At 41.9% G+C, this 24857-nt stretch overlaps 1 protein-coding gene across 1 annotated transcript in view; it reads right to left on the reverse strand.

The window, feature by feature from the left end:
- LOC144799578 (hydroperoxide isomerase ALOXE3-like) overlaps positions 1–24857 on the reverse strand; it is a 201765-nt gene that overhangs the window by 145215 nt on the left and 31693 nt on the right. The window contains exons 4-5 of the mRNA XM_078670951.1: positions 15365–15487; positions 13937–14040 (exon numbers count right to left, since the gene is read on the reverse strand). Of these exons, the coding sequence (XP_078527077.1) occupies positions 13937–14040; positions 15365–15487 (227 nt within the window). The remainder of the gene's footprint in view (positions 1–13936; positions 14041–15364; positions 15488–24857) is intronic.

Here is a 24857-nt window from a genome sequence, read left to right on the forward strand (position 1 = left end):
CCACAATGAGAGGTAGAGCCATATGAAATTGTCTTGGAGGGCCAGGCGGATGGTATATAAGAATACCCGAGAAGCAGTTGTTTGGAGAAAAATCGATACAAAAGGACATACTTTCACAATCTGGGATAGAGTCAAAAGTATATGGGCTCGTATACTGATCTTTATAGGTAATTGCCAAGCCACCTCCTTTCCCATAGACACAGTCTTTACGTACTATCTGAAGGCCCTGGGGTAGTGCTTGTACTAGATCAGGTTCGGAGTCTAGCGTTAGCCAGGTTTCAGTCAAAAAGACTCCGTCTGGCTTAACTTCATCCAGCAAAAGTGCAAATTCAAGGCTGTGTTTGGGCAAGGACCTGCAATTTAAAAGGAACATTTTAATATCCCGCTTATCATCCTTACAAGTGTTGCATTCAACTTGATGTTACAGTGAGGGCAGGCAGCGGGCAGATCCAAAGGATGGTATAGGTGACAGCAACTAGTATCCGTCGTAGGTCTTAATCTAAGAAGAGAGTTTGAGCTATAATACCCTTTGCATCCAGAGAGAGGTGCAAGGGTCGTGGCCCCTGGCCCCAGCCGGCTGCGGACGGGCGCAGACAGGCTTGCCTTAGGCGCGCCTTCGGCACGCGGTTGCTGCGCGGCCGGCAGAAGGTGCTGATCATATGCAGAGAGAAGAGGGAGGGGCCAAACAACTGTGCCGGCAACTGGGTCTACCCCCAATATGGCGGCGTCTTTTCCCCATCCCAGTGCCTAATCGGCTGTAGGGGAGGTATGCACGTGAGGAGAGGTAGGTCTGTGCAGTTAAAATAACACCAGAATGCAAGATAACAAGCAATTTTAAAAAGCGGCATTAGCTAATTCTCCCGGCTTTCCGCCTCAGGAGATAACACCCAGTTCTAATGACGCGCGTGGATGTCAGAGCGGTTTAAATACCAATGGCAGGGGTCGGGAGGTCTCAACAACTGTGCCGGCAACCGGGTCTACTCCCAATATGGCGGTGTCTTTTCCCCGTCCCAGCGCCTAATCGGCTGTAGGGGAGGTATGCACGTGAGTAGATGTAGGTCTGTGCAGTTAAAATAACACCAGAATGCAAAATAACAAGCAATTTTAAAAAGCGGCAGTAGCTAATTCTCCCGGCTTTCCGCCTCAGGAGATAACACCCAGTTCTAACGACGCGCGTGGATGTCAGCACGGTTTCAATACCAATGGCAGGGGTCGGGAGGTCCCAACAACTATGCCGGCAACCGGGTCTACCCCCAATATGGCGGCGTCTTTTCCCCATCCCAGCGCCTTATCGGCTGTAGAGGAGGTATGCACGTGAGGAGAGGTAGGTCTGTGCAGTTAAAATAACACCAGAATGCAAAATAACAAGCAATTTTAAAAAGCGTCACTAGCTAATTCTCCCGGCTTTCTGCCTCAGGAGATAACACCCAGTTCTAATGACGCGCGTGGATGTCAGCGCGGTTTCAATACCAATGGCAGGGGTCGGGAGGTCCCAACAACTGTGCCGGCAACCGGGTCTACCCCCAATATGGCAGCGTCTTTTCCCCGTCCCAGCGCCTAATCGGCTGTAGGGGAGGTATGCACATGAGGAGAGGTAGGTCTGTGCAGTTAAAATAACACCAGAATGCAAAATAACAAGCAATTTTAAAAAGCAGCAGTAGCTAATTCTCCCGGCTTTCCGCCTCAGGAGATAACACCCAGTTCTAATACCTTAGCTGGGATAAAATGAGCCATTTTAGGCTTACACATCTACCATGATCGTATCAAATCCATGATCTGGAGGCAGATCCAAAATAAGGACAACAGTTGCCATGTGCCAAGGGCTTCAGGGATTCTGCAATGGACGTAATAGTCCCATTGACTTAGTCTTGTCACTTTCAGACTGTACAAAGATATCAGGTCTTTACATACTTTTGTGCATCCTGCCTTAGTTTCCCCCACCAGTTATTCCACTTGATCAATTCATCAGTTCTTGTCACCCCAGGATGCCCTGCAATCTGGGAGTCATATGTCACTTGCTGAACCTGTAACCGCAGTTCTTGATGTGGTACATATAGAAGACTGTTGTACCATAGCGGCTAATAACCTTTACAAAACATGCGCTACAACGCATGCCATACTCCGCAAAATCGTTTACAATGCACGGCTTTACACTGCAAACCACTACAACACATTCACCAAAGTAACGCCCTGGTTGAGTTAGAATAGTAAAATTGTGTAGTAATGGGCAATGCGATGTAATGGATTGCGTTGTAAAGCCCTGCATTGTAAAAGATTTTGTGGAGTAAAAAATGTGGGTTAATGGCACGCATTGTGAAAGCGTGCAGGGAAAAGTGTTATATTCACCATAGCAGCCCTTAAACATACCTACAAGATGTTCCTTGATATTCATATGACTGTATAATTAATGGTGAAATGGAAGCTTTAATTTTTTTCTTCCAGTGTTTGAAATCTGTTTCTTCAATGTACCTGCTATCCTTTCTTGTGGTATTATTGGCACTGGAAGCCCTGGATCAGTGTCATCTTTGTCTGTATAACGTGATAATGCATCTGCCTTGCCATTTTGTTTACCAGGATGATAGATAATAACAAAATCAGAACCTGTAAAAAAGAGTGACCATCCTAATTGTCTTACCAAAAAGGCTTTTGCTGAACGAAGAAACATTAAGTTTCAGTGATCAGTGTACACCGTGATGGAATGTGTCATACCTAAAAGATAGTGTCTCAATTTCTTGAATGATGCTTTACCAGCCAGTAATTCTGTCATGTAGTTCCTATAAATCTATATGGGATCTGCGTGTTTAGACAACATAAACTAAGGGATTAGTGTCCAGACTGATTCCAGATACTCACAAACTATATGTTAGCCTTGAGACCAGCTAGCTCACAGTGCCACTATAAGCTCAGAACCTTGTCAAGGAGCGAAAAGTGTCTGGCAATTGGCAACTATCGAACATGACAACCCTGACCCCTCACTTGGTCTCAGAGACATACACAGAATATGCAGTGGGAACGTTTTCAATTAACATTTATTGAAAAAGAATCATTCTAGTATAAAATACATGTGCTGTAACAACCATTAGACAGAGCCAGATGTATACTATTACCAACAGAATAAATAAAAGGTAGAATTCTACCATGGTGCTAAAACAGTGAATATATACAGGCATATAGATCCATGTCAGTAACCATGAGTACTCCTACTATGGTTACCCTAGCTGAGTGTACCTGAGTGTACCTAGCATGTATGTAAGTGTGAAGCTAAGAATCCCCCCAGGAAAGATCTAACCCCATTACTTGATGAGAGAGAATAGAACCCTGTCTTGGTCTCAAGTTGGACACCCAACAAGGGATGTCAGGCCACTGCGTGCTGGAGTGTCTGCATGCAGGTACTTTAGCGTCTAGTGTTAGCATGGAAGATTCGCCTTTGGTTTGTCCAGCAAAGTTGTGGTACTTATATACCCAAAAAGGTACCCTGAGGGGTTCTGACTAGATGTGTCATAGTACTGTGGGTCTGTCATCGAAGAATGACAATAGGGGTGAGTTTTGCACAGAGTTATTATGGAGAAGATGGTAATACTGATGTGATACTAAGAATCCTCATGCCTAATAAATAAGGCTATTTCTTTAAGAAAACCAACACAACATTTATTCTACACCTAAATAGGTAAAAGGTAGGAACAGAGCTTTTTTGTAGAGTAAAGTAGGACAAATGTAGGTAAAAAGTTGGTCATCTAACTTGGCCTATATTGGGAACATTGGGACTCTTAACAAATTCCTTATCCGTAATGGTGTAGTTACATTAAGTTGGATTCAATTTCTTAGAGAAGAAGGTCACAGGATAACAATGCCAATAATAGGATCCTGCTGTGATAAAATAGCACCTATTGCAATGTCAGAAGTATCAGCTTCTACATAGAAGTCCTGTGTGAGTGATATCTGGATGCCTCAAAATCGATGCTGCAAAGAAACACTCCTTCACTTCCTTAAAAGCCTCTTCTGCGTCAGCTGTCCAATGATATGGTGTACCTTTCTTCAATCATATAGTGATGGGTGTTATGTTTGAGAAAGCTTTCAAAAAGCTTCAATAAAAATTTGCAAAACCAAGAAAACGTTGTATGTGACTCATTTTCTTTGATGTGGGCCAGTCGACCACAGCTTAAACTTCTTATCTACTTGAAGACCATAAGGAGAGATGGCAAATCCCAGGAATTCCCTCAGAAGCTACATGAAAGCTACACTTTTCAGCCTTTGCAGCACCAGGCTTACATGGTGGACATGTTCAGAAAAGGTGTTAGAAAAAATAAGGTTTTAAATCTTGGGGAATGGCTATCCCATTTGCTGTATTACAAGCGCATTATATCTTACGGCATTTGTAATACGGCGTGTGGGATATCCGTCGCATTTGTGATGCAGTATCCCATCTGCCAACATCTAAATCAGGCCCTAAGTATTTCGGCAATGTATACAACACCAAACACATCTAATAAATTATCTTTTGTAAAAAAAACTGAAAGGCAGCTGGTGCATTACAAAGACTAAAAGGTATCACTTGATATTCAAATAGACCAAATTATTTCTGAAAAGTTGTCTTAAATCGTCACTTCACAAACTCGAACTAGATGATATACTCCCCATAAATCAATCATGGAGAAAATCAAAGCATGCTTAACTCGATCTATCAAAACTGGAATCAATGGCAAGAGATATCTGTTTTTATGGTAATACGGTTTAATGCTCTATAGTCAATGCTTATGTGCAGCTCTCTCTTCTTCCTGGGAACAAAAAAGAGAGGAGAGGCAGCAGAAGACTAAGCTGGTCTGATGAACCCAAAGGGTAAGTAAGTATCAAGATATTGTTGCAAATGTGTGGGCTCTTGGCCAGTTAAAGCATAGATGTGGATACATGGTACTTGTGTCCTTGGTCTCAATTTAATCTTCCAATCATATCAATCAATCAATCAGGGATTTAGGAAGAGCGTTACTTACTTGTGAGGGTCTCCAGGCACTGGAGGGGGGTATTGTGCAGCAACCGTCTTAGCCAAAGAGCCAGGTCTTGAGGCTCTTCCTGAATGTTTGCAGAGTGGGGGATCGTCTGATGCTGAGCAGAAGTTTGTTCTAGGTGTTTGCCATGATGTAGGAGTAGACTCTTCCTCCTGTTCTGGCTCTGCGGATGTGAAGGGCTTTGGCAAGGGTGAGGTCGGCAGAGCAGAGGCTTTTCCTGAGTGCATAAAATGAAACTCTCTCGTTGAGGTATTAGCTAATGGTGTTGTGGAGGGATTTGTAGTGTGAGTGAGTAGCTTGAAGCACTCTCTTCTAGATATGGACCAGTGGAGGTCTTGTAGGTGCTGGGTTATGTGGTCTTGTTTTGGGATGCCGAGGACGAGTCTGGCAGAGGTGTTATGGGTGGTCTGGAGATTGCGGAGCAGGGATTTGTTGATACCGGCATAGAGGGCGTTTCTGTAGTCCAATCTGCTGGTTATGAGTGCGTCGGTGATGACCTTTCTGGATTACGGGGGATTCATTTCAAGGTCTTGTGGTGGATGCAGAGTGTGTTGAAGCACAAGGAGGAGACTGCGTTGATCTATCAGGTCATGCTGAGGGAGAAGTTGAACATGATGCTGGGATGCGGGTGTTATCCAGGGGTGTGGGGCGGTTGCTGAGGGCGGTCGGCCACCAGGTGTTGTCCCATGTGGAGGTGGTAGATGCAAGGATGTGGATTTCACTCTTCTCTGAGTTGAGCTTCAAGCGCTGCTGCTCATCCAGGATGCTATGTCTTTCATTCCTACCTGGAAGCTGAGACTTCTGGTGTCGGGTTCCTTGGTGAGGGAGAGGATGAGTTTGGTGTCCTCGGTGTAGGATACTATGCTGAGTCCTTGCTTTCTGACAATGGCCATGAAGGGGGCTATGTAGATGTTGAAGAGCGAGGGGCTGAGAGAGGTTCCTTGGAGTACTCTGCAACTGATCTCTGTGGGTTCGGAAAGGAAGGGCGGGAGTTTGACTCTTTGGGTTCAGCTATTGAGAAATTAGCAGATCTGTCTAGGTCTGTTCCCAGTATTCCGGCATTGTGAAGTCTGGCGGTGAGAGTGCAGTGGGAGATGGTGTCAAAGGCTGCCAAGAGTTCTAGTAGGTGAGGGATGCCATGTGGCCCTGGTCGAGGAGAGTTTGAGTGTCGTCTGTGGTGGCTGGGAGGGTGGTCTCAGTGCTGTGGTGGTTGCTGCAGAATTATATCAGTGATGGGTAGCAAGGTCTCTGCTACACTCTTGCTGTAAACATCCAGAAAATCATGGCACTTCAATGCAATCATTTGCTGAAGAATCGATGGTCTCTATTGCTGGTAAGGAGGCACCTCACGTTTGAACCACCAAGGGGACTGCTAGCTGGTACTCGTCAGCAAGTCCACTTATCATCATCGGTTACCCCCTTTCCTATAAACTTATGTGTGTGTGTTATTTAACAAAAACCTTAACCCATGAAATCAGGCAAAACTCAAAACCTAAGTGTCACAATATGCTACTAGCATGTATGCCCAATGGACACCATGACGATATTGACAGAAAATCCTCACAACTAAAACTTGGTGAAGCTACATAGCTGAAACTACCTTTAATTGGTGCTGCTAGCTTCCAAACTAAAAATGGTTCCAATCAGAATCAACAGAGGGATGGGCGCAAACAGTTTAGACGACACCCAACTAATTAGACATTCAACAACACAAGTAGTGAAGAGGAAGAGTTAGGAGAGCAGCAACCCTCAACATCTAATCAGAGTAGAGTTAGATTCACCCCATAAATGAGAACTAACTCTCATACAGATAATGGTGGAGGTTGACGCATTGATCTACAATGTGGTAATTACTGACCAGCAAATTTTAAGACAACCTCGAGTTGTGTGTACATACATCTGATGACTTCTAAATAATTCTTCTAAAAGGTAAGTAGCAAATGTTCAGTTCAAAAATCAATTTGTAACATGTTTAAAAAACAAACCTAGCAGAACAGGAGTGGCAGCAGGAAGAAACCAAACATTCAATGATAACAAAGAGTTAATCTTTGACAAAAGAGGAATCCAAATAAGAAATAAATGTTTGGCAACTTGCTTCAGAGCTGATTTAGCTCTGTGCAAACAACAGTTACTTTATAGCCTTTCTCTATCCTTCCTATGGAGTTCAAGGAATATAAATATGTCTTCCTTTCAGAAACAAGTGCAACATGCTTCTGTAACTTGTGCTTTGATACAAAATAAATTCACAGGCTGATGTTACAGTTTTGCTGAAGTTTTGTATAAACATTGTTCGCAGCCATCGATGACGAAACAAACCCAAGACTAGGCAGACAAATAGGTGCCCTGATTACATAGGTTACAATTTTTTTTAACATTTTCTTTGTGGGGACCAATTTGCTGTTAAATCATTTAATGGCAAAAGATTCATGCTGCATTAAGTAAGCCAACATCGAGTACCATGATCTGAGTTCCAAGATAGATATCTCTGGGGAATTTTTGGTGTATTTGACATGGCTATTAGCTTCAGCCTTTCTTTTGATCTACAAAACTCAGCATCTCTCCGGTAACTAACCATACAGCTTGTGATTTTTAAAAAGAATTTAAATTCTAAAAGCGGGTAAAAAAAATCACTGACACCTCCTATGCATTGAAGAAATTCAGCGTCAAGGAGAAGTCACGAGAAGAGAAGTATTTGTCTATAGTTCCTCTGAAAGTTTCTTGACACATGAGGCCCCTCAATGAGTGTGACTCACTATTCTTTAGCTGGTATCCCCAATGTAATATCCTGGTTAAGCCTTGGGTAAATTAACTTATCAAGCTAAATTCTAATCTAATAGCAAATGTTGGTACCAGAGTATTAAAATTGCATCATTTACGTAAAATCTGGCCTTCAATCTTATCTAGGAAACTCCAGTCTTTTACTGGGATTGATTAAATAGCGTATTACGAAGTGGGAGGGATTTTTGCTTTAAAAACTGTAAGCAAATGTAAAAAGTGTCTTCGACCCATTGCGCTATAAAATATGCGCAAGTCATTTGCATGCGTTACCGCTTTACAAGAACTATGTTCAATATGTGGCTTATTCTTTGTTTTGCCCGTTATTACTTTCTCTAGAAAAGAATCTACCCTTTCCGGCTTTTCAGGTCAAATTTTCCAATTAAAATTACACAATTTTCTGCTTCTGCTACATTTCATAATCAGAATTTTACTTTTGTAAAATTGATCTTTAAGAACTGCGCCATCAAATATTTCTGTAATGATGAAAACTTTTTATTCAGCCCATTGGAGGTTAAGGACATAATTGAAATATAATATGCGTACATAAGACATGAAATAGGATGGCAGCCTCTCTTCTGAGCATCTCCTTCTAGTAAGTCTGCTACATACAAAAGAAAAGTAATGGGGCTAATAAACAGCTTTGCTTCAGGCCATTTCTGTGGATATTACTTTTGATTTCCTCCTATTAGCACCTGAAACAATGTTCGTGAGTGTAGGGCAGAAATTAATAATAACAGGGGGATAGGCACTCCCATTTTATGCAATTTTTTCCACAGTAATGGCCAGTCTACTTTATCCAAGGCTGTTGAAAAATCTATAAAGGCCAAATATACATTTGACCTGTGAAAAATGGTGTACTTTCAATTTCAGCATACTGATATTTTCAAGGGTGGAGTGATTTTTCTAAAACCTGCTTGCTCTATGTGGAGATTTTTCTCCTCCACCACCCAGTCAGTAAGATGGTCAAGAATACTGTGAGCACATATTTTCTGCACTGCGTCTAGTAAGGCGATTTGCCAGTAATTACCATGGTGATGTCTATGGCCCTTTTTAGGCTCTGTCTAGCGATGCAGCGCATTTGCTGACCGCCTTGGCGAGATCTATTGTTGTCGATTTCTTTGCCAAAGGGGGACAGGACATATGCACGCCCACTCTAAGTCTAACTGGTCTAACAGAGTCATACATTTGTGTAACAGCAAAAATAAAAAGGTTGCTTTAGTCTTACATCAATCCTTTGGAAAGAGGCTCCCACACGGTAATAAGCAATATTGCGACTCATAGGTCATGGTTCTAACATATAAGTGCCTTATACCAGAGTTGAGGTACTCTATTCGCCCTGCCTACACAGCACCACCATTATTCTTACTTGACCTACCCCGTCAAAGAAATAGAGGAGACAGTAAGCAAAAGCAGAGGAGATGGGGCACCTGGTATGAATGGGCTCCCATATTAAAGCTTTATAAACCTGACCCAAAGTGCGGGAGAGAATGATTTTATAACTTTTTCATCTACTGTTTAGCCTTAGAAAACATTCTGGTGTTCTGGTGCAGGTCAATATTCCATCCACTTTACAAAAAAGTTATTTTAATTTTTTGTTTCCGTGTTGATTTACTGGCGGGTCTGCTCTGCTCTCAGAGCAGGGAAGGAGAGGTGTGGAATGACTGGCAGGCCCTCTGGGGCCAGCCAAACAGCCATGCACAGATTGCATGTTCTCCATACAGGCTGCATTACAGCCAGCATGGAAAAATGCCCAAGCCAACCAACGGTGCTCAGACCAATCACAATGCTGCATTGCAGAGTTGTGATTGGTCAGGGGAGCATTGGTGCTTCCTGGTCCCTGTAGCGATAAGGTAAGTTATTTTTGCCTTTGTTTTTTTTTAAATCCCTCCACGCCCCTGCCCCCTCCCGCCACCCCTGATTGGTGCCGGTCGCCACTACACTCAGTTAGATTCAGCAAATGTTCACCCTCTGAGCAAAAAGCAAATTTTAATATGCTGACGATGTTGTTATTCTATGTATAAGAGAGATAGGTTTACAGAGGCTATTAAACACCTTGAACACATACTGCAATGGAAACGAGATGGCTGTTAACTTTGAAAATACAAATGCAGTGGTCTTTGGCAAAAAGTCTAAAAAAGGCAACTGGCACTTAGGGGAAATCTCAAGAAATAACAACAAAAAATATTTGGGAGTATGCCTGCAATATCAGGCTGCCCACCATTTACACCTTACCATTTTAAAACCAAAGATTGCATCTGTAATAGTTGCACTCCAGTAGGAGTGGGCAGAATGTTTCATTCTGCCCATGGAAATGGCAGAATTTCTGGCCAAATTCCGCCAACCGCCACATGGCGGGATTAAAGAAAGATTTGGTGTTCCCTAGTGCCATTTTCGAACATGGGCGGTCGTAGTCAGTTGCTTTCATACAAAACATCATCTTCAACATTTACCCCACTATTGAAAGTCTTAAAAAGCATAATTCATGCCTACAATTGCGTTTGGCACAGAAACTTTCTTAGATAGGTTTAGCTTGTTCCTCTATATATCACAATGCACAGTATACTATCTTTCATTTCACCTTCTTTACCATGCGTTGCAGGCCAAGGCTCTAGCGCCAGGAAACTCCTCGGAGTAGCAGTGCACTCTACAAAAACCCTCACATAGACATAGACATAGACTCAATTGAAATTCAGTTTGTTGGATCACGAAGTTGCTCAGAAAACTTCCCACCTCAAACATATGTTCTTCTGGAAAGCAAGCCCAGATGCGGTAAGATCTTACATTTGGAGGGAGACACAATCTGAGGAGCCTGCAAACTCAAATGCCTGGGAATATCACTACCTGTGGGTCTGAACTTTGATGAAAACAGTCCTCATGAAATAATGTTTTAAAAAATCTTTTGAACAACCTAGCACAATACTTATGGTTGACTAGTGGCAAACAAAAACTTAGACACAGAAACTATTCTTCGATGTCAATTAACTCTTATAAATGGCCATTGCCACAGGGCTTTCTATCTGAACATGGGAACAGTCCAGCCCGAACTGCCAAGCCAGGTCTTCCCTGAACCGGAAACAAGCATCCTGGGACTGGTTTCTGAGTAACACCCTTCATCAGCCAGGCTAGCTTGAATCTAATCGCAAAGTGAGAAAGGGACCCACATCTGGGTATAAACAGCAAGTGTTTTTTTTTTTTAATTTCAGATAGAGTGGGCACATCTGGGTATATACTACCAACTTAGGGCGAACAAAGAAAATACAAGGAAATGATGGATGGAGCACTGAAACCCATGAGGCACAGGGTCAAGACTGATTTGCATATAACTAGGTGGCGAAGTGAGCTAAAAATGATGATGGCTTCAACCCAGATCTGTGACTGGGGGTGAGGGTCTGAAAAATGTCAGCACTCCATCCATCATCTCCTTGTGTTTGCCCTAAGTTGGCAGGGTATGCCCAGACATGGGTCCCTTCCTCACTTTGCCACTTGATTCAAGCTAGCCTGGCTGATGAAGGGTGCTACCCAGAAACCCGGTCCCAGGATCCTTGTTTCTGGTTCAAGGAAGACCTGGCTTGGCAGTCCCAGCTGAACTGTTCCCATGAGGCACAGGGCCAAGACTGATTTGCAAATAGCTGGGTCTGAACTGAGGTGGTAAAGTGAGCTAAAGAATGATAATGGATTCAACCTAGATTTGTGACCGTGGGATAGTGTCTGAAAAGTTTCAGTGCTCCGTCCACCATCTCCTTGTGTTTGCTTAATTGACTAATGTCACATTTCTATGTGGTGGCTTTTCAAACTGCAGCTTAATCAGACACTTTTTGTTATAGCAGAAAAGGAAGCTGATAACCATTAAGATTTCAAGATAATTTCTGTAAGAAGCTTCAAATTCCTCTCTGAAATTGAGATTCAACCTATTTTGTACTCTGTGGATCATGGTACTATGAATGGTAAGTTCACTTCAACTAAATACTGTTTTCTTGAATTTCATTTCGCTATGATTGTTTACAAAATAAAATGATGTCAACTTAATTTGTCATGCTCTGTAGAGACAGCTTTAGCTTTCGCTTCAGAATTAAGTAATTAAGAAAAAAAGACATCCTATATTAATGTAGTGCGAGGGTTTTGTGTCAACTCCGATCATGCATTTCAAGGTTTTCATTCACATTTTGAATCCAATCACAAAGCAGCATACAAAGAATGGGACAGAAAGTCACACCCCTTGACCCATTAGCTTTGTTGGTGTCAGCCCACAGCACAGTCTTTGGGTGTGTGAGGTACTATGCAGTGTGTGAGACAACATTGTGCTGCTTTACTTATAAGTCTGCACTGGGGACATGGTCGACCTGGGACAGGAGATGGGCCAGGGCACCAAAATAAATGGCCCCTGCAAACAGTTAAAAAAGAACCCACACACTGACCTTTGACCCCAGCCCATGTGGCAGTGCCAGATGGAGGTATAGGCCAGACCGACCCTGACTAAGGAGTGATGCCCATGGGGAAACAAAGCAGTCCTCTTTTGTCACCACCACATAAACACAGCAGCCAACCACGGTGGCTCCAGTGTGTGGCACAAGCGCAAGGCTAGCGATAGCAGCAGTCCCCACACAGGGCGAGCGACCCCACCAGAGAAAAAAATCACCCTGAGCCTCACAGTGTTCAATGGCCATCCTAGTCTCCCTCAAACTCCTACAAGGAGAAATGGCAAGCCAGGTACACTCTGTACGCAGCTGTGCATATTGAACAATTGTCTCTGAGACTTACAGAGGTGTCAACCTTTAAAGTATGGCACAGTGAGTTGCATCTATGGGAACAATATATTTGGTGATCAATAACTGGGAAGTAGCTACAGAGTAGCAAAGGTATGCTTGAGAGTGGTGTAAAGGACACTTGCAACCAAGCACATCTCCAACTTACAATTCGCACAAGCACACAGAAACATTGAGGCTTCCTGCAGCCCTAAACTCAATCACCCTCCAGGTACGGCTTTTCTAAGGCTGATGGGTACCGTAAGCTTGATGTCCAGTCTGACCAAGGCACCCTAATATTAATACATGTTTTTTTCCAAGTCTTACTCGGCTGCACGCCTGTCTGTTCAAATTAAAATATGCCATGGGTTACTCAGGTGAATACATTGCAGTGCTTAACTAGATTAAACTGTGATGTGGCTAGTTGTTTACAGTTCTCATCTGCCTCGTCCCTCTGCTGTCTACAATTGTGAACACACGGGCATCCTATCGGCAGTAAAAGAAGGTAACAGACAAAAACCCATTGTGGATGAATATTAATACCAAGTCGGCCAGACAGAGACACATTTATAAATCATCTTGCTCATAATGAAAATAAATAGTGAAAAAAGGGGGACCCCCTCAGATTTTACTTTCAGGTCAGGGAGTAGAGGGGAAGAGGACACTAAGCAAATGAAAAAAGCTCCCTCTTGACCTATAAATACATTTCTTGTTGGAGTTTACTCTAAAACACAGGGCATATACCAACAAAATCTACACAAAGTGTGAATTGTTTTTCATTTTATTTAATTTTTAGTAAAAATTAGTTTTTTTCATTGTTGTCATACTTTGCATTTGTAACATTTATAAACATATAGACATACTGCAAAGAAACTTCCAGAGACGATTGCTTTTCAATTTTCCCGATATACAAATATGTCTTTTTAAATTCGGAATAACGCACTTAAATATCTACAATTCACAGGTAAAGAGCCACACACGCACACACATACACTCTAACTAAACATCCAACCACTCACAAAAACACCAACAATCATGTCCTATAGCATTGAGTCAGGTGTCCACTACATGACCAAAGTCATGAGATTTTTCGAAATGAAAGAGGTCGACGCGTTTCGGTGGAATTAACAAGGATGCGGACCACCTTCTTCAGGACCACGACAGATACAGTGCGGTATAGGGTGTTTTAGAGTAAACTCCAACAAGAAATGTATTTATAGGTCAAAAGGGAGCTTTTTTCATTCATAATGAAAATAATACATCTGGGTGTTATGGCATAGGCAGTCCATAAACTGTCAATAGATTGCATTGAGGGCAGGAATGCCTTCCAAATGTTAGCAAGCATGGATTACTTACAGTGAACTTGAAACACACACACAACTGTACACTTCACCGTCAATAGGAAGTTCCTACCTGCAGTATCAGTTTTATGGATCCAAAAAATCCTCCTGAGGTCCTCAATTGATATCCAGGATTCCTTATGACCATAGAAGCATTTGAGTTTGATTTCAATGATTCTAGAAGCATGACAGAAGGGGGCATATTTAAGAACCATCACATCACAGCAAGTATAATGCATAATGGAAGTGTATTTGAACATTGTGTTATGTGATATTTCAAAAGATGGAATTTGCCAAACAAAAAAAAGCATGAGTAATGCTACTACCTTGGATATTTGTAAATTGTGAAAAGCAGGACGAACTTAAAGAGAAGCTCTAAAAAAGAACTATTATGGGTGGAGAGAATGAATAGTGATATATAAATGCATCTTTCCTGTAGGAAGGAAAGAGTAAGATGGAAACATCTGGCAGTGAGAGAATATTTCCAGGAAAGCATCATGACAAAAAAACCTATAGAGGGTTGCGAGAGGACTCAGAAGTAACACACTATGTATTAATTTAAATAATAAGTGATTGAATGGAACCAGTGGACATAAACTCAATTCAGTTCAATGAAATCATAAAACATAAACATTCATGGAAGTACTAAGAAAGAAATGTAAAATCTGCAGACTAAATAATACCTGTGTTAAGAGTCAAAATTGACATGGGCATAGCAAATAGCCACGGTGCAGTTACTACATTGTTTTTATGTGTTGCCAAGCGAAATTGGTCAATATATAATAGGAATAAAGTATTGTTGCTTGAAGTTGACCGTTGTTTACAAATGGTGCTAGGGATGAGGAGGAGCATGCCTTAGCAGCGTGTCTGTGAGTATTGCTGTGAACCCTTATGTTTGGTAAATGGACAGTAAGTCTGGCTTCATGCATAATTGATGGACTGTTAAGGAATGACTTAGCGTGAATAGAGTCAATACATTACCTAATATAATATTGTGTTCTCTCTGGGTAATTCCACCAATTCAAGGAGATAGGGAGTATGCAGCTAAGGTGTACAATATGCTTGCCTGCAACAGGCACACATCATAATTATGCAAGCTTATATGATACACACTGCGGTCCTTCTTTGAGCTATAATGATGGAAAGTGATTAGAAATAGTACCAAGTGTTCTTTCCTTCATGCTTATTTCCAAGAGGAGAGGCTACAGGTTATGGCTCCTTGTAAAGGATTAAATGTGTTGAAAAACAAGTATGCCCATTTGTACTATGGTTTGTAAAGTGGTAACCATGCTTAATGAACAGTGAACTGTCCATGGTAACAGCTAGAGTAAAATATCATGACTTTATTTCTAAAGAAAAACTTTAATTGTGTTATTCATTCAGTCCATTGGAAGAGGCTACTCTACTGTCTAACAAGGAGTGTAATCGGTATCGAGGGTAAAGCTCCCTTTTGAAGCACCAATAGATATTTGTTTTGATCTCTATGACCCACAATACTTACGAACAACCAAAGTTGAGGTCAAAATTTAGCGTTTTAGTGCAGGAGTATTTAACGTTTGAGTCTAGTTCCGTTTCCTCAGCCACATCAATGCATCTTGGAAAGCCTTTATGGTACACTTTCCACCTAGCAGAGGTCAAAGGAGAGAGAAGAGACAAGAAAAAAGGCTCATTGAAAACTTCACAGTCTGAAAAGTGTTCTAGAAAACAAGTCTTCATTGCTAAAGGCACCACAACAGGATTCTACCACCATTGTCACATTTGGGACTCAATGAATGATCCCAGGCAACCAAGACAATAAAAATGAAAATAAAGTGTGTATGTGTGTTCATGCATGTTGGGTAGGATTTCATTGGTCTTCTTTGTCCTTCTTAGCCCTATGCCAAATTTCTTGCAAGCACTACCTCCTTCTCCTTCTTGCAAGTTCGTTTATACCTTTACCCAACATGGAATTCCCTAATCACTTCCCAGAAATCCTACTGCCATATCTATACATAGGAAAAGCCCTTTTTTTATAAACTTCTGGACATTAAGCCCCTTTTCATAAAGTAGAACCAATAAGGAATTAGGAAAAAAACATCTAAGGATTTTGTCTGTCCTTTGACAGACCCTGTAATTGGTGATAAGTGCTCATCTTGTCTCTGTTGCTGACCCAAAACATCCCCAAAGTCAGTTGAGATAGATGGGGTGTTTTTCTATGAAGTGAGGTTTCAAGTCATGTGATCTTTAGGTGGTTCTTCCTGCAAATTGACTTTTACCTTCAAGGCCCTCCTGGGCAGGGGCCCTGTGAAAACGATTGAGGTAGCCTCCTTAGTCTCGACAAACAAGAACCATTCTTCTCCTGGTGAAGCTGGCTCCAAAAGCTGAAGCACACCCATGTTTGTTTGTGAAACACACTAGGTTCTTTTTGCACGTGATTTGTAGCACACCTGCAGCAGTAGTACCCTTTTCATAAGTGTTAAACTTGTGTGATTCAGCTTGTGTGATATGTTGTGGCAGCAAGTGATGCGTCTTGGTGTGACGGAGCGTGTTCTAGCATAATGAGGTGAGGAATTATGCTGTGATGTGTAGCATGCTGTGACATGCACTACTGTGTGATGCACAGCATGACTTTCTGAGATGGTATTGTCTAGTGTGATGCGATGTTTAACAGTGGTGTGGTACTAAATGGTCACGTAGGGAATGATATGTTGTGTGATAAAATTCATTATGTATTTAGTGTTGCAGTGCATGGTGTGTCATACTCTTTTGTGGTGTGATATGATGTGGTACAGTTGGTCGTGTATGGTGTGTTCCTGCATTTGGTGATGTCGTGTTGAATGGTGTCTTGTGCTGTGGTTGGATGGATGTGTTATGGAGTAAAAGTGAGCTGTTGGATGGTGAAGTGTTTGTGATCTGGTGCAGGGCTGAAAGTAGTCAACCTGGCTTTCTTCATGTAGCCCTCTCCAGCAAAGGGTCAAAGTGAGATGGATATTTCCAGTGCCATCTTACTTGTCCTATAACCCTGTGTGCCACATGCACAGTGAATCTGCTGTTTCTGAAAATGTGGCCCAGCTTTCTCCCCACAGTAAGGATAGGAAACAAAATAATACTTCATCTCGGTTGAGCTGAGCTTCAGACAGGCACCAGACATCCAGGTCTTGATGATGTGACAGCAGTGCTCTCCATGTGGTTGGAGTCAAGATAGCCTGGCAAATGAGTGGTGAAACCTTGAAACCAGTCCTAGGATGCTTGTTTACAGTCCAGGGAGAACCTGGCAGTTTGGGCTGGACTGTGGGAACAGGGTAAAGACTGATTTGCATCTGGCTGGGTTTAAACTGGAATAGCATGGGGAGCAAAAAAAAAACGATGGAATTAGGTCCAATCTCTGTACTGGGGTGAATGTTTGACATTGTTAAAAATTCTGTCCATCAATTGTTCTTTTTGTATTCATCACCCTGAGTGAGATGAGTATGCTCAGACGTGGGTCCTGTGCTCTCCATACCACTGGAGTCAAGCTAGCCTGGCTGATGAGGGGTGAAACCCTGAAACCGGTCCTAGGATGCTTTTTTTCAAGTCTAGGGAGAACCTGGTTTGGCATTCCAGGCTGGACTGTTCCCATGGGGAAAAGGGTTAGGACTGATTTGCATATGGCTGGGTTCAAACTGGAATGGCATGGGGAGCAAAAAACGATGGATGTAGGCCCAGATTTCTGTACTGGGGTGAATGTTTGACATTGTTTAACATTCTGTCCATCATTTGTTATTCTTCGTTTGTTTAAATTTTCTTCAGAATCTCAGATGCTAGAGGGAGGAGAAAAAGATACGTGAAATTGACCCACACCACATGGTCAGCAGATGGTTTCTTCAGTAATGGTATCAACTGAGCTTGTTCTCATTAGGTCAAAACCTGCAGTACTGGATATGTTGAACAACTGACAAAAGCTTAGACTAACCAAATCCATTCCTATTCTTAAAATATCAGGGGGCGGGGCAAGGATCCGATGGGGAGCCTGAAATACAAGAGTTAATAGCATTAAGCGTTTGAGGTAGAAGTTTTATTTAGTAAAGGAAGCTCTTCAAGATATGGTTGCTTTGGGAAAATATTGTGAATTAATGTAATTTTATTTTGAAATAATTATGACTAATTCTCAAAAAACTTTTAAGAATGGAAGATAACTAGGTGACTTGCAGACATTTATATGAAGCACTTGATAACAGCAAAAATTTCTTTAGATGGATTGGCCAAAGACGCTGTCTTATCTTCTTATTTGTATAAAAAGTAGCAAAAGTTTACCTTATAAGGTTCTTCTAGCTTTTCACAGCTGTTCTCTTTTTGTTTTCGGACTCTGTATCCTAATTGATTCAGTGCTTAATTTGAGCAGGAGCTTTCAGGTGCTCAGCACCTGCACTTCTTTCACAGGGCTGGGGCTACAATTTCTGAACCTGCAGGTGGTGGTCTCAATATTAATTGTTCAAATTAAAAATAAAAAGATTAACATATATTGCATGGTTTCTGGCTGGTAAATGTTCATAGTGGTCTCCTCCCGGATGTAGGAATCGGGACCTGTTGGACTGAGAAAAGCAGCTACGAGCCACTTTTGCTAAACAAACTATTATTCAAATTGGACTCCAATATACAGGGACCCTCCAAGGAATACGAGGTCCTTTTCAAACAGGAGCTTGGTCCTCGCCCGCAACCAATCGGTCACATTTTTACTGTTTGACCATATTAGGCACGATTGATATCGCCTGCTTATTCATATCCATACTGACCATTTTGACTTCAAAACTGAATCTACTAGTCAAAGGTGTATCGCCCAACTGATCTGGCATTATTACACCGCCACAGTCCTTTTCGTGGTGCTCCCCTTTCCCCGCCCCCACCTGTCCTGAAGAAGACCCGCAGCAGAGGTCGTGATTTCCCCGTATTGCGCCAGGGTCGAAACGTCGACGGTTATGCCCCCCTTTTAATTCCTAAAGCCTGTACCATTTCCCCAGTCCCCGTGTATAATAGTGTGTATATACTTTGTATGGGTAGGCTTTACATATGTGCAATGTAAATAATTTCCTTTTTTGCACTGTACCTATTCTAAATTCTGTGCTTTCAGCCTTTCCTTTTCATCACTTGAGCACCAAACTCTTTCTAATTTTCTTATTTGCAAAAATTTTTTTCATATTGCCAAATTTTTTTATCAACATGTAAATAAAACTGCAGTATAAATTGTTCTGGTACTGTTGTGTTGGGTTTTCTGCATCGATAGCGGTATTAGCTAATAATACATCTCCTTTTGTTTGTTCAGATTAAATCTGACTACCTGCCTAGTGTGAATAATTAACACTTACATTGATTGTCTCTGGTTTAACAAATTGTGTCTAGGACCACTTTTTCTATATATAGGTAAATGTTCATAGACAGGCCAGCATACGCCTGTCCAGGCAGGCATGATTGTGTATCACCAAGTTAGTGATGATGTCATCTCGCAGATCACAAATCCAAGAAGCCATCGACAAACTATGTCTTGCATTCTATTCCCAGAGTCTGATGCACCCTGCACCTGCCTGAGCCTAAGCCTCCCATTGGATAATTGTAGCTGGGGGCTGGCTCAAGACGGAGTTAAGGCAAGGAAGCTGCGAGAGCGCATTTGGAACTTTGGCGTGAGGGCTCTTGTGGAAGAATAAATGAAAGTAAGTGTGGACTTTCCACTTGCTGTGTAGCCAGAGTATCATATCCTGCAGTCCTGCATTGCTGCTATCCTCAGCGTGCTCGATACGGCCCAACACAACTTTTGTGCGCCATGGTGTCACCTGTAGAATCTGTACGCTGCACCCTAACATGGTATTTGCTGAGCGTTCGTGAGTCCAGTAGGCACCACAGCCATACTTACAGGCCTTGGCAGCATTATGGCTGGGGACAATGCCTGTACTGTAGCAGTCAGTGTCACAGAAAGCTGAGCAGTGGATGCCAATGCCGTCGCCATCCCTGGGCCTACTAGTTACAGGCAGCACTAAGAGTAACATCACCTGCTGTGCTCGAGCAGCTACCTATTCTGCAAATAATCCAGATATACTGCACTGATTAATATATTCAACAAAAAAATTCATTTGGTGTACATTTTATTTTTGCACTCAGTGTAGGTAAGAAAGTAAAACACATGTAATCTTCCTCTTCTTTTGGAAAGACAACAGGAAAATGCAGAGTTCAAAATAGCAGGGACATGTACAGGCTGACGACAGGGGTAACAGGCAGCAGCAGTGTTATAGATGAGAGAGAGAGCAGGAGTAAAGAGGAGAAAGAAACAACAGGAGAGGAGAGAGATAAGGCCGAGCTAAGTAGAAGAAAAGGAGAGAAAATCAGATACAAAGAGAAAGCAGCTGTGATGTGAAGAAGAGAGCATTACAAAGAGAGAAGATTGAATGAAAGGATGTAAAGGACAGGAAAGAGGGAAAAAAGCAGATAAATTATAAAACGGAGACACAGCTAATCACTGCTAGAAGAGTGATCGTAAAGAGCCAAGATCGAGGGGAGAGAGAGCAGAGCATGGATAAGAGTGAAGAGGGAAAAGGGCAGGGGTAGAATGAATAGAGGGCAAATCAGAAATGCAGGGAAAACGTTAACACACCAGGTGTGACAAAGATCATAGAAAACAATTAGAGAGGTGAGAAGATAGACTCTTAGAGAAAAGATGTAGGGGACAGACAGCAGATCAAGGTTAGAAGATAGAGACTGAGGCAGTGAGAGTGTTGAAAGTAGGGCTCACCAGAGGAAGAAGTGAGCTGTGGCCTCTTTGGCAAAATTTTCAGCACCTGCACTTCTTATTTTTTTACAAATTAAGCACTGTTCATAACTGAGTTATAAAAAAATCTCTAATTGTGCACTAGCCTTCTATTTAGGGAGCTTAGAAGCCCTAGGAGTATCCAAATACCTCAGAATAATTGGTCTCTCACGAGGCGATTCACTCATTTTGAGAAGGTGTAATGGTACCGAACACTGACAATATCCAAAAGTTAAAGGTAATAGCTTCCTCCGATGCAACCACTGTAAATGACAGCAGAAATAAAGTGGAAACCTTGCCATAATTGTCAGCAATAATCTTTGACCAAATTCTAGACATGTTTATCAGTTGATCCTCAAGTTGAAAAGAGACTGATGAGTAATCCGACCATAAATGGGGAGATGGAAAAGGGGTACCATCTCAATGCTAGGTATGTTGGTGTAAATGACTTCCAACCTGCTGCCCGTCCTATGTTTAGGTGAGATACACTAACTGTAAACAGTGCAAGGCAATAGTGGTGTAGAACATGTGTCAGGAGGGTTATCAACATGCATGTCAAAATCTCCCGAATGGAGAATGTTGCATATTTGTGATTAAAAGGTCCTAGTAGTTCACCTAAAGTAGTCATAAAGTTACTGGGACACTGTGGACTATGATACACTGGCACTCAAGAAAAGATTAACCACTGTGCATTAAGTAAGTTGGTGTTTAATTACAGAGCAGACAAAGTGGGAGTGGTAAATAATTATGAGACCACCTCATAGGCTAAGAGGGCAGTTCTGAATGCACCATAAATTAGCCTTTGAGGACTGCAATAGCAATCCAAGGCATTGAGGAATCATTAATCCAAGTGATATAGCATTCATAAGACAGCTTGCAAAACTGTTAGTTTCTGAAGCAAATATTCCTAATAATTCCGCCAACCGATTGTCTGACTTAATGTAAAATGTTTGTCTGCAAGGTAGGTAGGAGACACAGCCTATACGTGATCCCAGCAGCTCTTGTGTCTACCAGGCAAGGTCCCTTTGCTGGGACCCTACAAGGAAATAAAGCTAACAATGAAATAAAATAAAAATAAGAGTTAACAATCAAACCAATAGCATGGCATTGTGGTCAACTTGAATAGCATTGTTTCCTTGCTTTATCCAGGTTTCTGTCATAAAGAACATAGTATTGGGCTGCACTGCAAAACTGGAGACCTCTTCCTAGTTTTTAATCACAGAACGTCTGTTAAGCAGTGTGCAAGCTGAGGAGAAGCAAGCTTTCTTGATGAATACAGTAAGGTTTACAGACATTAAGGTTTCCGCAGGATAATACAATTGTGGAGAATGGTCCCCAAAGGTGGAAATAGTAAGTAGTATGCAGGCTGAGGAATAGTTCTGTAATCAAAATCCTTAATGAAGGAATCCCTAAGATTGGCCCTCAGCTTAGCAAGATACTCAGAGCAAAATGGATGGAGTGCATGACCAGTAGTATCTACCACCTAATAGTTCGATGCCTTCCGCTGCCACCCTAAGCTGAGTGACCAGTATTTTGCATCTAAGGACAGTTTTATAGTACTGTATTTATAAAGACGACGAGACAAGCCCTCCTTTGAAGGCAGGTAGTGACAACGTAATGCCACACTGTCCACTGATGCTTGCCTTTTCATCCCCAAGGTGTCCAGGGAAGTCCAGTCCAGCAGGTCGCCATGCGTGATTGGTCCTCATGGTGAATGTATTAAAATAACATAAAGCTTAACAATTTGCTTGAGAGTTTTATTCAAAAGGTTACATATTAGTTTGCTTGTTTCAGTATGAGGTGATGTAACTACTGTATATAAAGTCAGACATACAGCCAAGAATGGTACAGAATTCCCAAATGTGAGTTGGGACTCAGGACCATTAAGGATTCTCAGGAGAGGAAAAATTCAACATGCATCAAACAGAAAATTAAAACAGGATTTGATGCCAGCCACAGAGATGAGTACAGAAGGGGCTTCCCTTACTCTGGTGCAGCCCTGGTGGCAACATCATATCAGGCCAACTGCTAAGATAACATTTGTCTACTTTTATTTTTGTACTGATGGTACAGGGGGATCATTACATGATGGAAGAGAGACTGCTGTGGACAATAATAGTCTAATATAAATACTGGTGGATGACGCAAGGTCCACTAGGGCAATGGAGTAAATTACTTTATGGCCCTGGTGGAAGGACCGCCCACCAGATTTTAAATGACCGCCAAGTAGGCAGTCCTTTACATAAGCATTATCAGGAACCACCGGGGCAACAATTCCTGTCAATGCATTTTAATCTCTGCTACTGTGTTCCATCAGCAAGATGCAGACATGTGGCACAGTGTATTTAATTTTTCCTTTAAAAAATAAATTCTAGAAACAGGATTTTCTTTTTGAAAAGAAAATAAATAATGATCAACTTGCCATAGGGATCTTTCTCCCATGGTGGGGGAAGCATACAATGATTTATCTGTTCCTTACCACTAGGTTTTACCTGGCAGTAAAACACAGTTAAAATGACTACATGTCCACCCATCCAAATTGGGTGGGTGGACATGCAGCCATTTCTCAGATGCCCTTTACCCCCCAGAGCATTTGGAGGAGATTAATCCCAGCGGAAACAGAGTAGTCTCCACACTGATTCACCCTAAGGTCCACCTGCATGTAATGCGGTGGGCATTCAACTATATTGATGGGTAGGGATCTCTGTCACTGTTGAGATGGAGTACCCTCTCGCCAATATATATATATATTCGCTTGAACTTCTCTCAGTTGAAAAGAAAAGAAGCAGCACTCAAGGAAAAGAACGATTGCACGGTGATTTATTGTGGGGGAAAAAGCACAAGACGCGTTTCGGCGTGAGCCTTCGTCAGTGTGTATATATATATATCAGGCCCTTAATTATATCCTGTCAATAGTTGTATCAAAGATACCTATTTAAGAGAACCAACAGACTGTGACAAACATTTACCTATTACATATTTTGCACTAGTTTTCACTTGTATTTTGTGTACGTTTATCACCTTGAGAACCACTCAGGACTCTAAATCAAATATGCCCAATAATTTTTCGAAAATCTCTATACATAGTGCTATGATCAGAAAATATATATAGTGAATATTTCTTCTGTATCAGGCTGCTGCACTCGGTCCCCATGCCTAAGAAAGCTCATATGAGTCTAACTTGTTCCTTCATTGATTTTACAGAATGGCACATGAATACATTGGGCAACATTTATCAGATGCTGTGTTGCATATGTGCACCTGATGTCAAAGATATGTGCCCCAGAACACTTTTGTATTACAGAAGGGGTCACAGATGCTTGCCTTGCTCCTTTTATACACTGTGCAGGAACACATTTTGAGAGGTGTGTATGTTGCCTAATTTGCACTGCACAAGACTTGACCTCATACAATGTTCCCATTCTTTATCCATGCATAATATTCAGATTCAGACGAACAGGCAATGAGGGACTTGTGGAACACACTACGAGGTCACAGAGACACCTCAGGGATCCCCCGGTAATGGGATGCAGTTATGAACACCTACAGGAACTGGCCTCACACTACTCCCTAGCCACAGCTGGAGATCATTAACCACCCTCCCGATTCATTAATGATTATTCAAGAACATGAAACATGGTGACAGATCTTTGGCTGTGCAGGTGGCCAAATTTCGAAATACCTTTCTTCTATAATTTGAGATCTGAACCCAAGCACTTATGATTCAGCAACCTTCTCCCAGATCACGGGATGTTTTCAAAGAATGTCTGAGGCCGGCACCCCCTATCTGATTTAATTCTAACCTCCTATTTTCCCTTATAAAATGTGTTGTACTGCTGTACATCGCCCTCATTTCCCAGTGCAAGATCTTTGCTGCCAACTCATATGCAGCCCAGGCTCTGCCTGCAGTGAAATATTGAGGGGGGCTTTGAACTGCCACTCAGGCTCTCGCTACTGCAAACACTGCAGAAGGTACACAAATTCTCCATGTTAGTGCTTGTACTAAAAAAGGCATTGGTCTGTATCAGGAACAAACAATAGGCACCAATAACGTGTGTGACCTGTTCCCCGGTGTATATTTTCCAATTCCTTGTGAATCATCTACTTCCACCTCAAAATGACTTAAAGGTCAAAAACAAAGCAGGAAAGAGAAAATAGTAATTTTCATTCCACATACCTTTCTGGTATGAATGACTGAATAGATCTTTGTACTAATATCTGATTATCAAGTTAGCTACAAATA

Source organism: Lissotriton helveticus, chromosome 12 (assembly GCF_964261635.1).
Source record: "Lissotriton helveticus chromosome 12, aLisHel1.1, whole genome shotgun sequence".
NCBI lineage: Eukaryota > Metazoa > Chordata > Amphibia > Caudata > Salamandridae > Lissotriton > Lissotriton helveticus.